Source organism: Hyperoodon ampullatus (assembly GCF_949752795.1).
Source record: "Hyperoodon ampullatus genome assembly, chromosome: 14".
Classification (NCBI taxonomy): Eukaryota; Metazoa; Chordata; class Mammalia; order Artiodactyla; family Ziphiidae; genus Hyperoodon; species Hyperoodon ampullatus.
The window spans coordinates 84,020,939-84,037,871 of NC_136927.1; the positions used below are offsets into that span (position 1 = coordinate 84,020,939).

The 16,933-nt window shown below is 45.6% G+C and overlaps 1 protein-coding gene across 1 annotated transcript in view; it reads left to right on the forward strand.

Moving 5' to 3' along the window:
• VAPB (VAMP associated protein B and C) overlaps window positions 1-7,295 on the forward strand; it is a gene marked incomplete at its 5' end in the record, with an annotated part of 47,232 nt that extends 39,937 nt beyond the window's left edge. The window contains 3 exons of the mRNA XM_079719113.1: window positions 2,490-2,570; window positions 4,513-4,689; window positions 6,926-7,295. Coding sequence (XP_079575239.1) covers window positions 2,490-2,570; window positions 4,513-4,689; window positions 6,926-7,084 — 417 coding nt within the window. The 3' untranslated portion in view covers window positions 7,085-7,295. The remainder of the gene's footprint in view (window positions 1-2,489; window positions 2,571-4,512; window positions 4,690-6,925) is intronic.
• Window positions 7,296-16,933: the final 9,638 nt, after the last annotated feature.

Genomic DNA, 16,933 nt, shown 5'->3' on the forward strand with positions numbered 1-16,933 from the left:
CCTTCATGTCCCCGTGCCACCACACAGCTGCTTCTTTTCATCTTGGAAAAGCATAACTGACCACCTTCATGCATGTTTAACTTCTGGGTAGGAAATGAAGGGTAAGCTAGATATTTGGGGGTTTCAGAGACATCAGTGAGAGGAGGCTTCCTTTAAGATTCCTTCGAATAGGAATGACTTTTGAGACATTCACTACTTTTATTTCCTGGAACATGATGTGTCACTTCATGTTACTTTGTGTGATCAAGGAAATGTATGGCAAATGCAAAATATGGAATATCCAAGAATATATTCTGTTTGGCTTTTGCTGCATGGCTTGGTGAAAAGAGCATGGGCTTGGGTGCCTTGGGTGTGAAGCTGAGTTCTGCCTTTTACTAACATTGTGCCCTTGGGCGATGTTCATTAACTCTCTTGAGGGTTTGGTCACATATAAAATGGGGATGAAAACCTAGTTCATATGGCTGTTGTGGGATTAAATGTGCTGTGTATGTAGGACACTTGGCATAGTGTCTGGCATCTGGCAGCTGTTTTACCTGAGCACTTTTATAGGCCAGGCACTCTATGTACAATAAAGGTGAATTTTACTTCCATGATAACTTCTATAACAGTTAAAAATTTTTTATATGAAATGTACATTGTTGGAAAATTTGGAAATATACAAATGAGCAAAAATAAAACTAAGTGACCTGTAGCTTATTTATACTAAACCCAACCACTGTAATGAGAGCCTTGTGCTTTTTCTTTACTTTAAAATATTTTTCTTTATATTTTGATATACAGAAAGTTGAAAAAATAGTAGTGCCTACTCATCTAACCTTTACTAAGATGCACCGTTTAACATTTTGCCACATTTGCTTCGTTGCTGTCATAAACTTCTCTTTTTGCTGAACTACTTGACTGTAAGACACAGACTTCATGACACTTCACCACCTAACTGCTTCAGACAAGGACAGTCTCTTACACAGCCACAGTCGTCTTATCACAGCTAAGAAGCTTAACATTGATTCAGTAATGTTTAATAGAGAAACCCATACCCATATTCACCATTTTCCAGTTGTTCCAAAAATGACCTTTAGTTTTTCTTCTCCTAGAGCACTCTCACCCTTTTTACAGTCCAGGCCAGCTGACTTGTAGAATGTCCCACATGCTGGATTTGTCCAATTATTTCCTCATGATTAAATTCAGGTTAAATGTTTTTGGTTTTTTTTTTTTGGCAAGAATATTCCCTAGGTGGTGTCATGTATGATGCATCATATCAGGAGGCATTTAATGCTGTGTTGTCCCTCTTTTGATGACACTAAATTTGATTACTTGGTTAAGATGGTGAATGCCAACTCTCCCCAGTGTCAAAGCACATTTCCCCCTTGTGGTTAATAGGTAATCTGTGATACTCAGAGTAATCAGATACTTGGAGGCCACACGAACATCCCGCTTGCCGGCGAGCAGTCTTTCACTTGGTAATTTTTGGCGCCCAGAGATGATCCTTGCCCGATGTTCTTTTGACACAACGCACGCAGGCACACGTACACTCTGTGTGTGTGTGTGCGCGCGCGTGTGCAGAGGAACAGACTTAAAATATTGCTTGTACTTTCTTCACTTAATATCCTGCGAATTTTCCCCATGCAATTAAACACTCCTCAGAATCCCTTGAACGGCCTGCTGTTCCATTGACTGTACCCGCCAGGGGTTATGTGGAGGTTCCCTGCTGTTTGACATGAAGATGATTTCCCGTCTTTGGCTCTTGGCACTGTATTGCTCTTGCTGCCTCCTGCATGGTTCTGGGGTGAGGCTGGGGGAGTTCGTCCCTTTTTCTGTATTGCAGCCTTCCTGCTCTGCTGGTCTGTAAGGATCAGAACACCTGGAATTCCTGTCCTCCACTGCCAAGAGGAGGAGGAGTAAGCCAGAAGTGCATCATCCCAGAGCATGGATTTAGTCAGGAAGGTGTTACTACCAGCAGACTGAGGCAGTGGGGGTCAGCCCAGACAGCGGTGCCCACAGAGAGGGGCCCGCCAGTTCTTGTGCCCTGTTGGTAGTGGGCAGCGTTCTAAAACCACTCCCAGATAGTGTGTGCTTGCTCTCTCTTAAGAAGGCTGTGCCCTGCGAAGTAAGTTGTGTTTTCTTAAGGAGAGCCCAGATGTCCCTAGGCCGTCCAGTTGCAGTTTAGAAGATTCCTCTTGGGTCAGTGGTGGTCTTCTCGGTCCCCTGTGCTTTCCGCAGACTGGCGACAGGGGGAGCGCTGGTGGGCTTTGAGGAGTCGAACGGCAAGACTGGGGTCTGTGAAGAATAATACATATTCAGGAGAGCTAGTGTATTTAATCTGGTCATGTTAAAAATATTGAAATCTCAGCAGACTTAACTTAAGTTCTTTATTTGATATACATCAGGGCTTTCTCATTAAGAGTATTTTTCTGAAATTGTCAGTTATAGGAAGAAAATTATTCTTCCAGCAGCTTTATAATATCCTGATTATTAAATTTAAATTGTTTTAGTGGAAGGAGGCAAAACCGGAAGACCTTATGGATTCAAAACTTAGATGTGTGTTTGAATTGCCAGCAGAAAATGATAAACCAGTAAGTATGTTTATAGTTAACAGTAATTGAATGTTGCAAGCTGATGCTTATTTGCATACCATCTCCCGCAAAACCAAGATTTAAGTTGGCAAATTATTTTCCTTCTTCTGATGTATGAAGAAAAAAATAAGCTGAAGTTAACAAATAAGTGGGCCTTCATGAAATCTGCCTTTGAGAGACTTGCAGAAAGACAGCTAATTGAAACATTTTTTTCCCTTTGAAAAGTGCAACCTGTTGGCTGTTGAAATGTCATAAATTCCAAAAAGCTTCTGTGACTTGGCAAAGTTATAGGTTGCTATTTAACAGTGGGTAAGACCAAAAGGGAATAATTTGCCGTTTATCATGGTGCTTGGTGGACAGGTGGTGGTGAGCTCTGAGGTTCTGTTGTTTTACAAAGTGCCGCCTGTAGGCTTCCCCGTCCACACTTTCCCTCAGCACCACCTCTCTACCCCTTGAACCCCACCCACCTCTTCAGTCAAAATATGCCTTTAGATTAGGATTTCTCAACCTCAGCACTATTAACACTCGGGCGGGATAATTCTTTGCCGTGGGGGCAGTCCTGTGCCTTGTAGGATGTGTAGCGGTATCCTTGACCTCTGCCCACTAGATACCAGTAGCACCCCCTAGCTGTGACAACCAAAAATGTCTCCGGATAGTGCCAGATGTGCCCTTGCTGGGGCAGAATCATTCCCTGCTGAGAATCGCCCCCTTTGCTTTCCGAGCTGGTGAGGGCAAGGAGCGACTTCCTCCAAGCTGTCAGCTCTCTTTTCTCTGTGTGAAACCCGGGGATAAGCCTGTCGTGGCCCTGGCTTGTGACCAGTTGGAGAGAGAAGATTGTATCTGTAACGCTAATGTGGACCTCCCTTCAACCTAGTCAAAACACTTATAATAAATTGTATTAAAAACACAGTTTACAACACATGCAGAACATTCAGCCCCCCTGGCTGTTAACAGCTGGACGTGGGAAACAGAAACACTCACCTTCTCCACATTCTCCGTAGCCACCTCCAGGAATGCTGACGCTTTGTGTCGAAACTACGGAGCATTTTCTTTCTGCTCGATAGTTGACCACTATCATTATCCTGTTGGTTTGAATGGCTCTGGTCTTTTTTTCCTTCCCCCTTCCCATTACACGTCTGTCCTGGGAAGGTCAGTTGTGGACGCTGTGAGATCTGTCTTCTGGCCCTAGCTCTGTGCTAGGTGATTAGCTCTGTATGTCGGGGCCTTGCCTTTCAGGGCCTCACTCTTCTCACTTGGGAGACGAAGGGTAGAGCTCCTAGTTTTCAGTTTGCTGCATGGAACCCCCAGGGCAGCGATCCCCAGTTATTTTATTTTCCCGACACACCTGAGTGCTTCCATGCCCTCCCACCACTACTGATTCATCCCCAGCCGGGCTCCAGAGTGTGTCACAGCACAGTTTTGGCCGAGGAAATGGAGGAATGTGGCGCTTCCCCAGACTGAAATATTGTAGACGCTGAGTTTACTGCACCTTCATTCCATCTTCAAAGTTTTCTAAGTTCATGAAATAAATCGCCCTCTGGCCTTCTCCCACCCCCGCTCAGCCAGTCCTGGGGGTGTTCAGATCTTCGTGGTGACAGTAATTTGTGGCCGAGAATTCCTGAGCTTGCACAATTACAGTATGCTAACTTCTGCACGTCAGGAATTTGATAGTGCAGTATGCACAGCCCCTTGCCTCTTTCTTTGAAGTGTTAGTCTCAGCCGAACTTCATTATTTGCCCTTATCCATAATTTCTGGAGCGCAGTTGCTTTAGATTATTAAGATACTAGATAAAGTGATCCATTTTAAAAGTAAATGTGACATTTTACAGTGTGGATGAAACGCTACCACGTGTGGTGTTTGCTGAGAACTGCTTTACTTTGCATTAAAAAGTCCATTATTACATAGTTGGTGACACTTGGGCTTTCATTTATTTCTGAACAGCATGATGTAGAAATAAATAAAATTATATCCACAACTGCATCAAAGACAGAAACACCAACAGTGTCTAAAACTCTGAGTTCTTCTTTGGATGACACTGAAGTTAAGAAGGTGATGGAAGAATGTAAGCGGCTGCAGAGTGAAGTTCAGAGGCTGCGGGAAGAGAACAAGCAGTTCAAGGTAACGGCATTTTATTTTCTGATCATCTGCAGGGAACAGGGGCTTTTTCACCGTGATCTTGGGTGGGGAAGTTGATGGACCCCTGAATTTGTAGAGTTGTTTTATATTTGCACAATATAAACTCTTGTCACCTTGTATAAAAGCAACAAACAAAACAGTCCATTAGTGTAAATTGAAATTCAGTTCTGAGACTAAAAATAAAACAGCAGTGGTTATCTTGAATTCACATGTTCAAACCCCACTCCATCCCCACTGGATGAGAATCTTTTTTAAGTGGGTAAATACTGACCTGTACTCTGTTTTAACAGAGGCAAAATTCTGTTTCATGAGGATCCTAAATAGGTCTAGGCAGTAGGGTCTCATCCTGCTGTTAACGCAGTGAGGAGACTGGAGATGGGAAGCTGTCGCCGTACATGGGTGGAAATTACGGGGAACCAGAGTCTCCAGCTTGTGGCCATTGACCCGGCGGTTGGCATTGGAGGGAAGCAGGTGCACCTCACTTGGTCTTGGAGGCCTGCGGTGTTGTGGAAACGACCAGCCACACTTGGACTCGCTGTGAATCTTTGTTAGTCACAGCGGCTCCCAGGCCTCTGTTCGCAAAACCCCCTTAAGGCCCCTTCCAGTGTTAAAAGTATGTCTGTTTCATACACAGTATTCAAGAGAGCATTTCTGAACGTCTGATCATAGGGTCTTTCGTTGCAGCTTAAATCTCGAGGCTGATCTGTTCTCTTCATCGTGATCATGTACCCCAACCACATGATAGGCTTTTTCACTCTTTCACTGCATAGCACCAGGTACACGTCATAAATTCCTGGCAGTTGAATTTTCCATCTCTTATTCTGAACAAGGTAGTAGATACAGAAGGGCTGACAGAGTTTGGGAAATGGCATCATCTTCTTTCTTGGCAGTAATCTTGATTTGACTTCTTTTAGTAAGGAGTAAATTATGAAGCTGACACACTACTTTTTGGCTAAAAATTTAAGATACGCCTAAAGGTTCTCCTTGAATGTATTGCTTTTCAGAAACAGACTTCTGTGCCATTTAAGGTGATAAATAGGTAGAAATAGCTTCTATATAAACCCAATAAAATAAATGCTGTATTGCTGTGCCCATTTTTTTTTTAAAGTTAATCGAATAGCACCAGTCATATATCACTGTGCAGTCGTATTGGCCATGCCCCATGAGCAGAGTGTCTTTAAAATATTATCAGACAAATCTTGACATTAGAAGATTCTTTATCTTGCCAAACACTGATTTCTTGTTTTGTGCTGTTTCATCCTGTCATTTGGCCAGCACATTTCCTGAGGCCCTACCTTGTACCCCGCTCTGTGGATACAGACACGGGCAGTCCCTGCCCTTAAGATAAGCTCCCTGTTAACCAGGGTAGCCGGAGAGGCCCCGATACGAATACTGGTAACGAGTGTGATGCTTGGTGCCACCGAGATGGCCATGAGTGTCACGGAAGGTCGATGGGTTGGATGCCTGTTGTCTTCAAGACCTGCTAGGCACTTGGTGAATGTGAACGGACTGAAGGAGAAGAAGAGAAAGTGCAGCTGCTGTGCGGGCGTCAGGGATGAGTCGAGGGGTAACTAGCCGGGTAGGAAAGCCTTGGTGTGCGCCCCATTTGGGGACGTGGAGAAAGCAAAAGCTTCTGTTCGTACAGGTCTGTGTGTGCGGGGGGAAATGGCCAAGTTATCTTCATGTGTATGAGAAAGAGAGTCACTTCTTTGGTGGGAATTCCATGCGTTAAGTAGAAAATATTTGAGATGCATGTATCAAGCTCAGTTACATTTTAATATTACACACATCACAGTTTTGATCCAGCAGTCTACCTGTAACTCATCAGATATCAACTATATACAGAGCTCTACCATTGAAAGCTTCCAGGTCCCCCACTTGGTCGTTTCTTGTGAATCTTTTCTCTGAAGAGTTTTTTTCTGTAAATCATGGGGAACCAGGGAGTCCCCTGCTTAGATGTGTGGTATAAAAAGGTACCCAGCAGCATTGTGTAGGATGGATGGGAGAAAAGAGGGGCTCCTGGCAGTATTTTCGTGGTGGCCTCAAGCCAGTCTCTTCTCTGTAGGCTTGTTTCTCCATTTGCAAAATGAGGAGGTTGGACCTCATCATGTGATCGAGTCTGAGCATCACCGCCCCCCCGCCGCGTCCCCCAAGCTGTACAGTTGGCTGCTGCTCTGGTGCCTTGGACTGTCTTTGAAACGTGTGTTTGCTCCCGTAGGAAGAAGATGGACTTCGGATGAGGAAGGCCGCACAGAGCAACAGCCCCGTTCCTGCGTTCGCCGCGGCTGGGAAGGAGGAGGGCCTCAGCACCCGGCTACTCGCGCTGGTGGTTTTGTTCTTTATCGTTGGTGTAATCATAGGGAAGATCGCCTTGTAGAGGCAGCGGGCAAAGGATGGTAAATTGGATTGATGGCTCCGCCATATCATGGGATTTAAATGTATCATAACCGCGTGTAAAAAGAAGTTAATGTATGATGACATCTCACAGGTCTTGCCTTTAAATGACCCCTCCCTGCGCACGTGTGCTGCCGCACGCGTGCACACACACACACATAGAACATAAAATAACAATCTTTTAGAAAGTTTAACACGTGTAGTAAATGACTGGGGGAAAAGAATGATCCTTATTAATGACAGGGAAACCATGATTAAACGAGACTGGCATGTTGTACATGTCACTTTAGACACCTGTAGCCTTGGTCCACGTTGCTGATCACCTCTCTTCCAACATGACACTCTTCCTTGCCTGTTGGTGCTGGCCCTCGGGGAGCGGAGCCCAGTGCGGTGGAGAGTGCATCCCCCCCAAGGCGTCCTCCCCACGCTGCTCGCTCCCTCCGGGCTGCTCCTCCGTGTCTGCCCCGGCCATCAGTCCCCTGGGACTGATGGACAGAGTCTGAGGCCGAGAAGAACGGCGCTGTGGCAGCATCGGCTGTGCTCGTCACGAGTGGGAGGTGTGTGTTGCCCGAGTGACCCAGTACTCTGGAAATAAAAGTCAGTGAAGGCTTTGTTCTCTTAAAGGGACCAAGCTAGATAACCATTGGTTCGTGTCATGAGATTGAATTGTTATTCAGAGATGTTTAATGCATATTTAACTTATTTAATGTATTTCATCTCATGTTTTCTTGTCACAAGATTATAATTAACTCTGTGGCCTAAAGTCACCTGTGCTACCTAACACTGCTGGGTGAAGCTGGCATTGCTGCTGGAGGTTCTGGGCTGTACACACATATGGAGGTGCGGCTCGTTGGAATGTTGGAGAACAGCTGCCAGGAAGTGGTTTTCTGTGCAAATAAAGAGCACCTCTCATGGGGAGGGAAGTGCTCGGTAGTGGCAGTCACCCCGGGGTTACGCCTGCTGCCGGGAAGGGGTACCGATCTCTGTGCTGCTCCTTCTTGCTCCACTCATCAGCCACCACTCACGCTTCCACACACGTGCCCCAGTGTGGCCCTGGCCTTCCCCGTGTGGCCCTAGCTGGGGATCAGGGCAGGTGAGTCAGGCAGCAGAGGGGGGGAGGAGAGAGGAAACCGGCTCGGTGGGGTTGGGAGGGGGTGGGAGAGAATCGTCAGATAATCCATCAAGTAGTGATTGAGAGCTTGTGAATTAATTTTATGCCATAAAAGACCAATCCAATTCTGTTTGACTATGTAGCATCTTAAAAAGAAAAAAAAATTAAAATAAAGCCCCCAAATTAAGAGTTCTTTTGTCATTTTGTCACTTTTGCTAAATGGCGGGGGGAGGGAGACATTATTTTTATCATTATTATTTTGTCACTGGAAGGTTGATTTAAAAATGAACCCTATCGATGAGAAATAACATGTTTACTATACATCCTGAGAACTCGCGGTAAATGTTGAATAGACCTAGTTCTCGACCACACACCCATGGTGTGAAGCTGTGGAAGGCCGGCTGCCCGGTTATAAATTAGTCTCCAGTCTCTATTCCGTGTGGACCCAGGTACTTAGGAAAAGGAGTGAGAAGACTGAGCTGGGAAGCATGTGCCTTCTGCTGTTTTCTCTAAGTGGAATAAAATCTATCTGAGTGTAGGAGTTGCAACAAATTACTCTTTATGTGGCTTCTAATACCTGATGACCTGGAAAGGAGAGTGATTGGTGGGGGGGGGGCCCTCAAATAGTGCCTGGGGGTGCAGTACAGTCCCATTCCTCTAGGGCAGGAGTTGGTAAACATTTTCTTAAAGGATGTTGCTGTGTGTGCCATTAAAACTTTATTCACAAGAACAGCTCCTGGGATTTGGCCCGTGAGACTGGAGTTTGCTGGCGCCTGTAGTCGAGTGACTAAGTTCTCAAAAAGAGTACCTGGGACACTTGTGTTTTAGGTCTTTGGAAGTGACTAAGAGTTCCGTGTGCATCTAGAAGGAATTCAGCTTCTCCGAGGATGGTGGCATTTTGTGTGTAGCTAAAAATCAAAATCTAAAATCCAAAGCTGTCTCTTAAAACTAATCATCCTGTGAAACCTCTTTCTGTTTTAGGGGCTAGGACTTGGCAAGCACCTGTTGAGCTTTTTGACTGAGTGGAAGAAGGGAACATCTCCCCCCGGCCCAGGGAGAGGAGGAGGGTGGTGATGGGAAGAGCGGACACCGTGCCAATGACCCCGGTCGGTGAAGAGTGTGTCAGGGAGGAGAATGTGTGTGGAGCAGGCGCCGCTCTGGTTCAGGGACCATTTTAAGAGCCACAAACACTCAAGATCTTGAACCTGGAGAAGCAGGCACTTTCAAATTATTTATTTATTTATTTATTTACTTTTGAATGTTTCGGGTTTTTGTTGCTGCGCGCGGGCTTTTTTTAGTTGCGGCGAGCAGGGGCTACTCTTCGTTGCGGTGTGTGTGCTGCTGCTTATTGCTGTAGCTTCTCTAGTTGCAGAGCACGGGCTCTAGGCACGCAGGCTTCAGTAGTTAATGGCTCATGGGCTCAGTAGTTGTGGCGCAGGGGTTTAGTTGCTCCGCGGCATGTGGGATCTTCCCGGACCAGGGCTCGAACCCGTGTCCACTGCATCGGCAGGTGGATTCTTAATCACTGCGCCACCAGGGAAGTCCCAAGCATGCACATTTTGGGTGTCTTTTCTGGAAGATGAGAGTAAAGCAGGTAGATGGATGTGCGGTCCTGCCCCGTGGTCTATTCTGTCCTGAGAGGGTGAGAGTCAAGTCACTGGAATAAACTGGCTTAGAGCGAGCCAGGCTGAAGCTGGTTAGGCTGCTGGCCGGGAAGGGAGACTGGGCGGGCGCAGTCAGGCTGCTCCGGTGCCTGCTGCCCTGGTTGCTGGCTCACGGCACCTCTGAGAGTGGTGCCCTTGTTTTAGAAATACCCGCCACCAGGCTCGCAGATACGGAGAGATGCAAGCAGTAACAGAGCCCTGTAAATTTTTATTGATTGAATTTAAAAATTGGTAATTTAAGCTCCCTTGGCACCTTACAAAATAACTGAAAGACCAGCAGGCTATGTTATTTGTAGGTATGAGGACCCGGCTTTAATTTTTTTTCTTCTCCTAGTTTGCATGTCTTCCTTCTCTAGTCTTCTAAACTGCTGGCACCAGTGCTAATAAATACTGATAAAATCAAAATTGATTTTTACCAGTGGACAGTTTATACCTAGAGAGACGGCTTATACCTACATAACACAGAAGGGGGAAAAATGAAGAACCTCCAGTGATCCGTGAAAACCTAAAAGCTTTCAAAGAAATCCCAGGAACAGAATTGCTATTGGAAGATACCAGTACTGGACTTGCAGGCTGTGTTGAGTCAGATATAACTGAATGAGGTGATAGCTCAGAGCTAAATAGCCGTTCTCATTAATTTGAAAACAAGCTGTGTGTGTGTATATATATATAGCATATGTACCATATGTAAGTAGCTTAACATTTTTCAAATGGTGCCTATATTTTTTGCACACAAAAATCTTTATATTTGCAAACTCAGAATCCATGCCAAAATAGAATGCCTTTTGTCATTTTCAGTTCCTTCTCCAAAGAACTGGCCCAATTACAAGTTTCTGGTTGTGGGTTGTTTGTGAAATTCTTGATTAAAATAAAAAAAAAAAAGAGCAAGGTGGGACTTGGGCTGGGAAGTCACCTTGTACACTTGAGTAACGTTTAACCTCTGAGACCTTGGCAGGTGGAGAGGCCGCTGCTCCCCCTGCTGGTGATGGCAGTTCACTGACTCGCGTCTTGCTGGGGCCCTGGGGTGGGAGTGGCCTCTTCCTGTTGAGACGGGTCGGGCTAGAGGAGGAGGAGCTTTAAATAATACATGGAATTATCAGAGTTCCCACTCTGAGGAGGCCTGGCTCAGTGAAGCTTGGGCCGAGGTTGCTGCTGCTGAGAGATGAGTGGGAATGGGGCTGTATTTAGAAAGTCCCCTGCACGGTAGACGGAAGACTCCAGCTCAGGGCACGCAGATCCGATACGACCCGAAAGGGCGGCTTGGGACCATGTGTGCCCCACGTGAAGCGGGGTCCCTCAGGGTTCCTGGCCCGATTGGGTTTGGAGAAAACATTAGTCTTTTTAAAAGCCTTCCTCAGCCAGAGCTGCTTTGACAGTAACCTCTGAGAGAAAGTCGCTGTTGTTAGGACGCCCTCCCACCGCGTGCAGAGCATCCGATAGGTTCACTCACTGACGTAATGCTCACGACGACTGTGATGGGGATGGGGGCGTGAGGGCTTTGGTTTTGCACACGAGGAAATGAAGCCTCCAGGAGGTTAAACGGGGCTCCTTTTTAGAACCTCTCATTTGGAATGAAGTCAGTCTCTGGGAAGCCTGCTGAGAGGGCCTAAATTGCCAAGACGCTGTTTGAACCACAAAAACCAGTCAGAGGAGCGGCGAGAAAGGCCTCGGTGAATTCACAGGGGCTGATCTCAGCAGCGCTGACCTTCGTACACCTTCCAGGCGTTTGCCTTCATCCCTTCTGCAGTGATTTTAAAGATAAAGTAGACAGAATCAGGACTCTCCTTCAGATGCTTTGTATTTTGCTTTTTGAAACTAAACACACTTCAGACAGTGAAGAAATGTGTGTTTTCCATTTTCTCACTGCCTGAAGATCTCTGCATGATGCTCCTGGGGAATGAATTTGGGGGCTTGAGAAAGAAAATTACTAGCTTGTCTCAGCGAGGTGATGATGCGAAGCCTTTCTAGGGAGGCTTTACAAAACTTGTGAATTAAATGGGAAGCGAAGGCAGTTCATTAAAATTGGTATCACAGAAGTGGCCTGCTGAGGTTTACAGCAGCGGAGCCGCTGGTCTCAGACCTCTCCCCGAGTTAGCGCTGTGCTTCTCCGGGAAATCACCGGAGGGAGCCAGTAATGGCAGACCCCGATGAGGCGCATCAGCAGACAGGCAGACTGGGCAGGCTGTGAACATGGACCTCCAGCGAGATTCACAGACCCTTTTCCTCCTGCGTCTGAATCTCACCACCCGCGTACTTAGCACGCGAGGCTTGGCCTCCAGGACCAGGAGTTGGGGTACACAAGGCCCTACGCCCCCATGCCGACGACACAGACCCCACTCTGTTAGCTACGGCCCCGCCACCGAAAAGCGAGGTGTCCTTCTTATTGTCATTACAGAGGTATTCTGAAAAATTTAGAAGGCATGAGCACACACAAACAGTTGTGTGTAATAGTTAAAAATGAAACCAGTAGAGGTGGATGAGAAGTTGTCTCAATATAATTACGTCAGGTTTTCTTCTTAGTGGAAATAATTCATCAGAAAATGCCTGCATCCAATCAGTAGGAAAGGAAAAAAGAAGTAGCAACAAAAATATAGCTGTTATCTAACATGCCATATATATTTGCAATTATGATACCTTGGAATATTGCCACAATACGGATTGCTTTGATTAAAAGATGTCAGTTGAATAAAACAGTACTGTGGGATAATAGTTTTCTGCTGCTAAGTAAATGCTAATGTTTGTTTTTAAACCAGGGAACATTGATCCTGTGACAATACCCTATTACAGTTACTTTCTTATACCGCAGGGTTGATGTATATTTAATCATCTGGCTCAGGGCGGGTGGGTGCACAGCCATTGCTCGCTCCCCGTCCTGCTCATCTCTGCATCCTGAACGGCAGGAGCTCCGCCCGGCTCCCGCAGGTGCAGCTGCGGCCCCGGAGGGTTTCGTCTCACTGATAGCCAGCGCCGAGTCTGGCCGAAACAGAACAGGTTACTTTTTGTTTGTTTGTTTCCTTCAGCAACTGCCAACTAGGGGAGACAAATCACATATCTTAACCCGATTTCATTAAGGCTTGGTGCTAACAAGAATGCATAGCTTTTTGGGATTTAGGATGATAAATTAGCGTGCATGTTTCTCACATCGACTCCACGGTTTTCCATGTAATACGAAGAGGTCTGGTTCTTTTTATGAACTGGCTGCCTGCATTCCCATCTGCATTTTAGAAGTAACTTAAATTCAGCTGTTAACCTCTAGTGCAGCATTCATTTAAAAATACTTTTTTCCCCTTGACAATTTTCTTTGGATTCAAAGGTCAGAGTTTACTGTCTGTCCTACTGAGACCACGTGTACAAGAACTGCTTCTTGCTTTTCACCACTCCGTCATTCAGCAAACGTTGATCCATTTACCTTCTCTCTTGTGTCTGATCCTGAATGAGATGCTGAGAAATTACTCAGTGGGAAAGATGGTGTTTTTGTGTTTTTCATTCGTAAGCAGCCTCAGTAAGGTGACTCACGCTTCTACGTAGAAAAACGCAAAATACCTTTGGTTCTCCTTTCTTTTGCTAGTGTTTCGTTTTTTTTAAAGACAATTTATAAACTGCTGCCATTTGGAACTTCTTATAGGAAACTCAAAATGATCTATTTTTATTTAAATGTTCCCTTCACCTCCTCTCAACTGTTTTGAGTAAAGAAGTAGTTTCAGTCACACGTGCTGTTCTTTCCATGCTTTCTATCTCACTCCCCGTCCTGAAAAAAGATCTCTGTGGTTTGTGATCAGGGTTTTTATTTCTGACTTCAGTATATGTTAACATTTTGGGAATTGAGTATTTTAAGAGATGTCTTAGAATGCTTTCGTTTTCATAATTTTTCTTTTAATATTTTAAGTTGTATGCCCTCTTTTGACATGGAATTCATTTAAAAAGTTGGTGTAGGAAAGGACTCTTTACCCTCGTACATGCTGGTTATCTGATATGTAATAAATTCACGGTTTTATGGCTAATTTTCTGTTTCCCGGAGGGAAGGAGGTGTATTTCTGCAGTGTCCAGCTCGAAAGAGCTGTTCACAGCATGTTCTCACATGTTCCGTGTCAGCCTGATGAAACCTGCCCTGCTGAGGCATGAACTTTTGTACTAGCCATCTCCATATTATGTTCAATAAATTCTGTGCTCTGAATATGTTTAAAGGGTGCTTCAGTGTACAATTATTTTGAATGGATGGCCTATGAGCAATTTAGCTGTGCTTTAGAGGAGACAGTGCAGCCCTGTCTCACCACTTCTGAGGAACATGAAATTGGTTTAAGTGAACAATCAGATATTTTGTGCCCAAAACAGACTTATGGGGTGACTAAGGTCAACCTTCTCATTTTACTGATGAGGAAACTTTTGCCCAGAGAGCTTCAGCATGGGGGCCAGACCTGCATCCCCGTGTGGTAAACCTACTGGGGGAGGCGTTTGTCATTGATTTACTGATTGCTCATGGTGTTAAGTTGCCTCCGAGCCTGCAAGGTGGGGTGGTGCCGGTCTTTAAGCCATGGTGGATAGGCTCCATCTTCTGATGTTACCTCTTTAAAACATTACTGAAAACATTTTAACCTCTTTGGGGAGAGTCACACATGCAAACAGTAAGACTTCATACAAGACCAAAGGATAGACAGCTCCAAGTCCGTGTCCCCCAGGCCCAAGCCCGCTCCCCTCTCCAGGGGCTCCTGTGCCCCATCCTTGCTGGACTCTCTCCAGAGAGCCTCCCCCTGTGCGCCTGTGTACGCAGGGCCCTCGTGTGTTCTTGCACACATGCCCCGCCCCATCCTGAGTGCTGCTCGTGGACTTTGTGATGCGTCCTGGAGATCATTTCATGGCCACAACACGTCTGAGTGGTTCTGTAGTTCTCTGGGTGATGTGCCCATCATTTCCTTAACCAGCCCTCTCTGAGGTGCACTTAAGTCATTTCTAGTCTCGCTGCTGCAAACGCAGCCACAGCAGACTCCCCTGTAAATGAGACAGTTCCTGGAAGAGAAACAGGAAAGGGCGCCTGCATGTAAAACGGGTCATGTGACTCCACATCGTCTTCCAGAGGACGTGGCAGCACGTGGTCCCAGCACCGCCTCCTTCCCTGTTCCTTCACCAGCATGTTGCATCGTCCACCTTTTTGATCTTTGTTCATCTGAAAAGCGCACTTGGTTTCCCAGCTTTAATTTGTGGTTTCTCTACATGAGGTTGAGCAGCTTTTCGTATGGTAAAGGATCTGCAGGGACATTAAAAGGCCACACAAAGGGCCGATGACAGCAAAAATGAAGATTCTGAGGACACACGTTTATGAATGTGCAAATAGGAATCTGTACATGATTTTACTAATAGGAAAACCACGTGCAACAAAGGGTATAGAAGTGGATTGGGCAGGGGGAGGAAATCACCCTTTGTGGCCAATGAATTGAGCTTGGACTGTTGACCTGCACTAGCAGCCTCACTACTGCACCAGTCCGAACATCTTGTGTCACATTCCTGGGGTCCTTTGACTATGGAGTCCACAGAGGATGCGAATGAGGTGGGGTGTTTCAGCCTCCCAGTCCGTAGGGAGCTTCTGTAAGAGGGACTGAAAATGGTGGTAATCCTTAAAGGGTTAAAAATCCAAGTTGTGAAATAGAGGCCTTTTTAAACAACAAAAGGTGCCGTTCTGAGGAAATAACCACACCAATCTGCCATTAGCTTTCCTTAGTGCATTAGAAGACAAATCTCCCTGAGAATCTGCCAGGGTCCTGTAACGGGAGTGACATGCCCCGTCAGAAACTGAGAATACCCTCGGAAATTGTACTCGGAGTCTAGACTTCCTTTTTTTTTCAAGTAGAACTTCTGTTTCTTAGCGATGTTTGACTGCTAAGGTCACGTCAAAGAAGCAGAGAAATAGCAAAACTTTGGAGAAATACAAAATTAGTGTTACGGACTTTTGGAAAAGTGGACTTTTATGCTATTTCAGAAATGTTAGGAAAATGTGCATGCAAGGCAGGACTCTCTTTAAGGTCAAACCAAGACCGACCGTTATATTTTAAGCCCCTCCTTGCAGTCACATTGCCAGTCCGAAACGTGATTCCAAAACATAGCAGTATCTTCCATTAATAAAGATGAAACCATCAGAGAATAGCTATCCAGTCCCTGTGGCCCTGTCATACTTGGGGTATTTCCCTTCAGTCTCAGACATTGAGGATAAGCCCACTTTGCTGACTGAAGATGTTATCTTCTCTCATCATCTGGCACTGCCTGCTCTACGGCACCGTCCCTAGCCCACCACCCCCCCCCCAACTCTCTGTCCCTTTATTGGATTAAGAGCAATTTGAAGGGATGTTCTAGGTTTTGTCATTGGATTTGGTCGTGTGGTATTTTTAATTTTGTTTTTTAACTGAAGCATTTCGTGTACATGGTATAAATGCCAAATAGTTCTAATAGGCTCATAATGAAAACCAGCAGACCCCCATCACTCCCAGCTTCCAAATTGCCCAGAGGCAGCCGTTTTAGCACTAATTTCTTCTGGGTATCAACCTCTATATTTCTGAATAATGTGCCTCTATTACTTTTTCTTGATTTTTCATGTCGAGATACCGTCTATTGATTTCCTTCTAAGGAGGATAAGGATTTAGCTCCAATAACCTTTCTCTCCATCCCTGTCTGAAGCCGAGTCTCCTTCCCTGTCCCTCTCAGAGTGTTATGTCATCATTTCTGGCTGTGTCGGTATCCTTTGGCATGATTAAGACTACTTAAAACATTGTTCACAGCTCTGCCTTGTATGTTCTATGATTCTATTTCCCTTTTATCCACAATCCTTTTCCCTTCAGAGTAACTAAATCTCAGTGCTTTGTGTGCTTAGTTTCTATGATAAATTCAGCCCCAGACTCTGACAGAAGTATAACTCTCTTTCGTACATTTGCGCGTTGGGTGGTCTGTGATTTTTTTCTTAGAAAGGTCCCTCCTCGGAGCTCTGCATTCTCTTGCTGCTCTCTGGACTGACGGCCTCCTAGGCGTGCTGCACAGCTCTCATCCCAGGAGGGCTCCTCTCTCTCTTTCATCT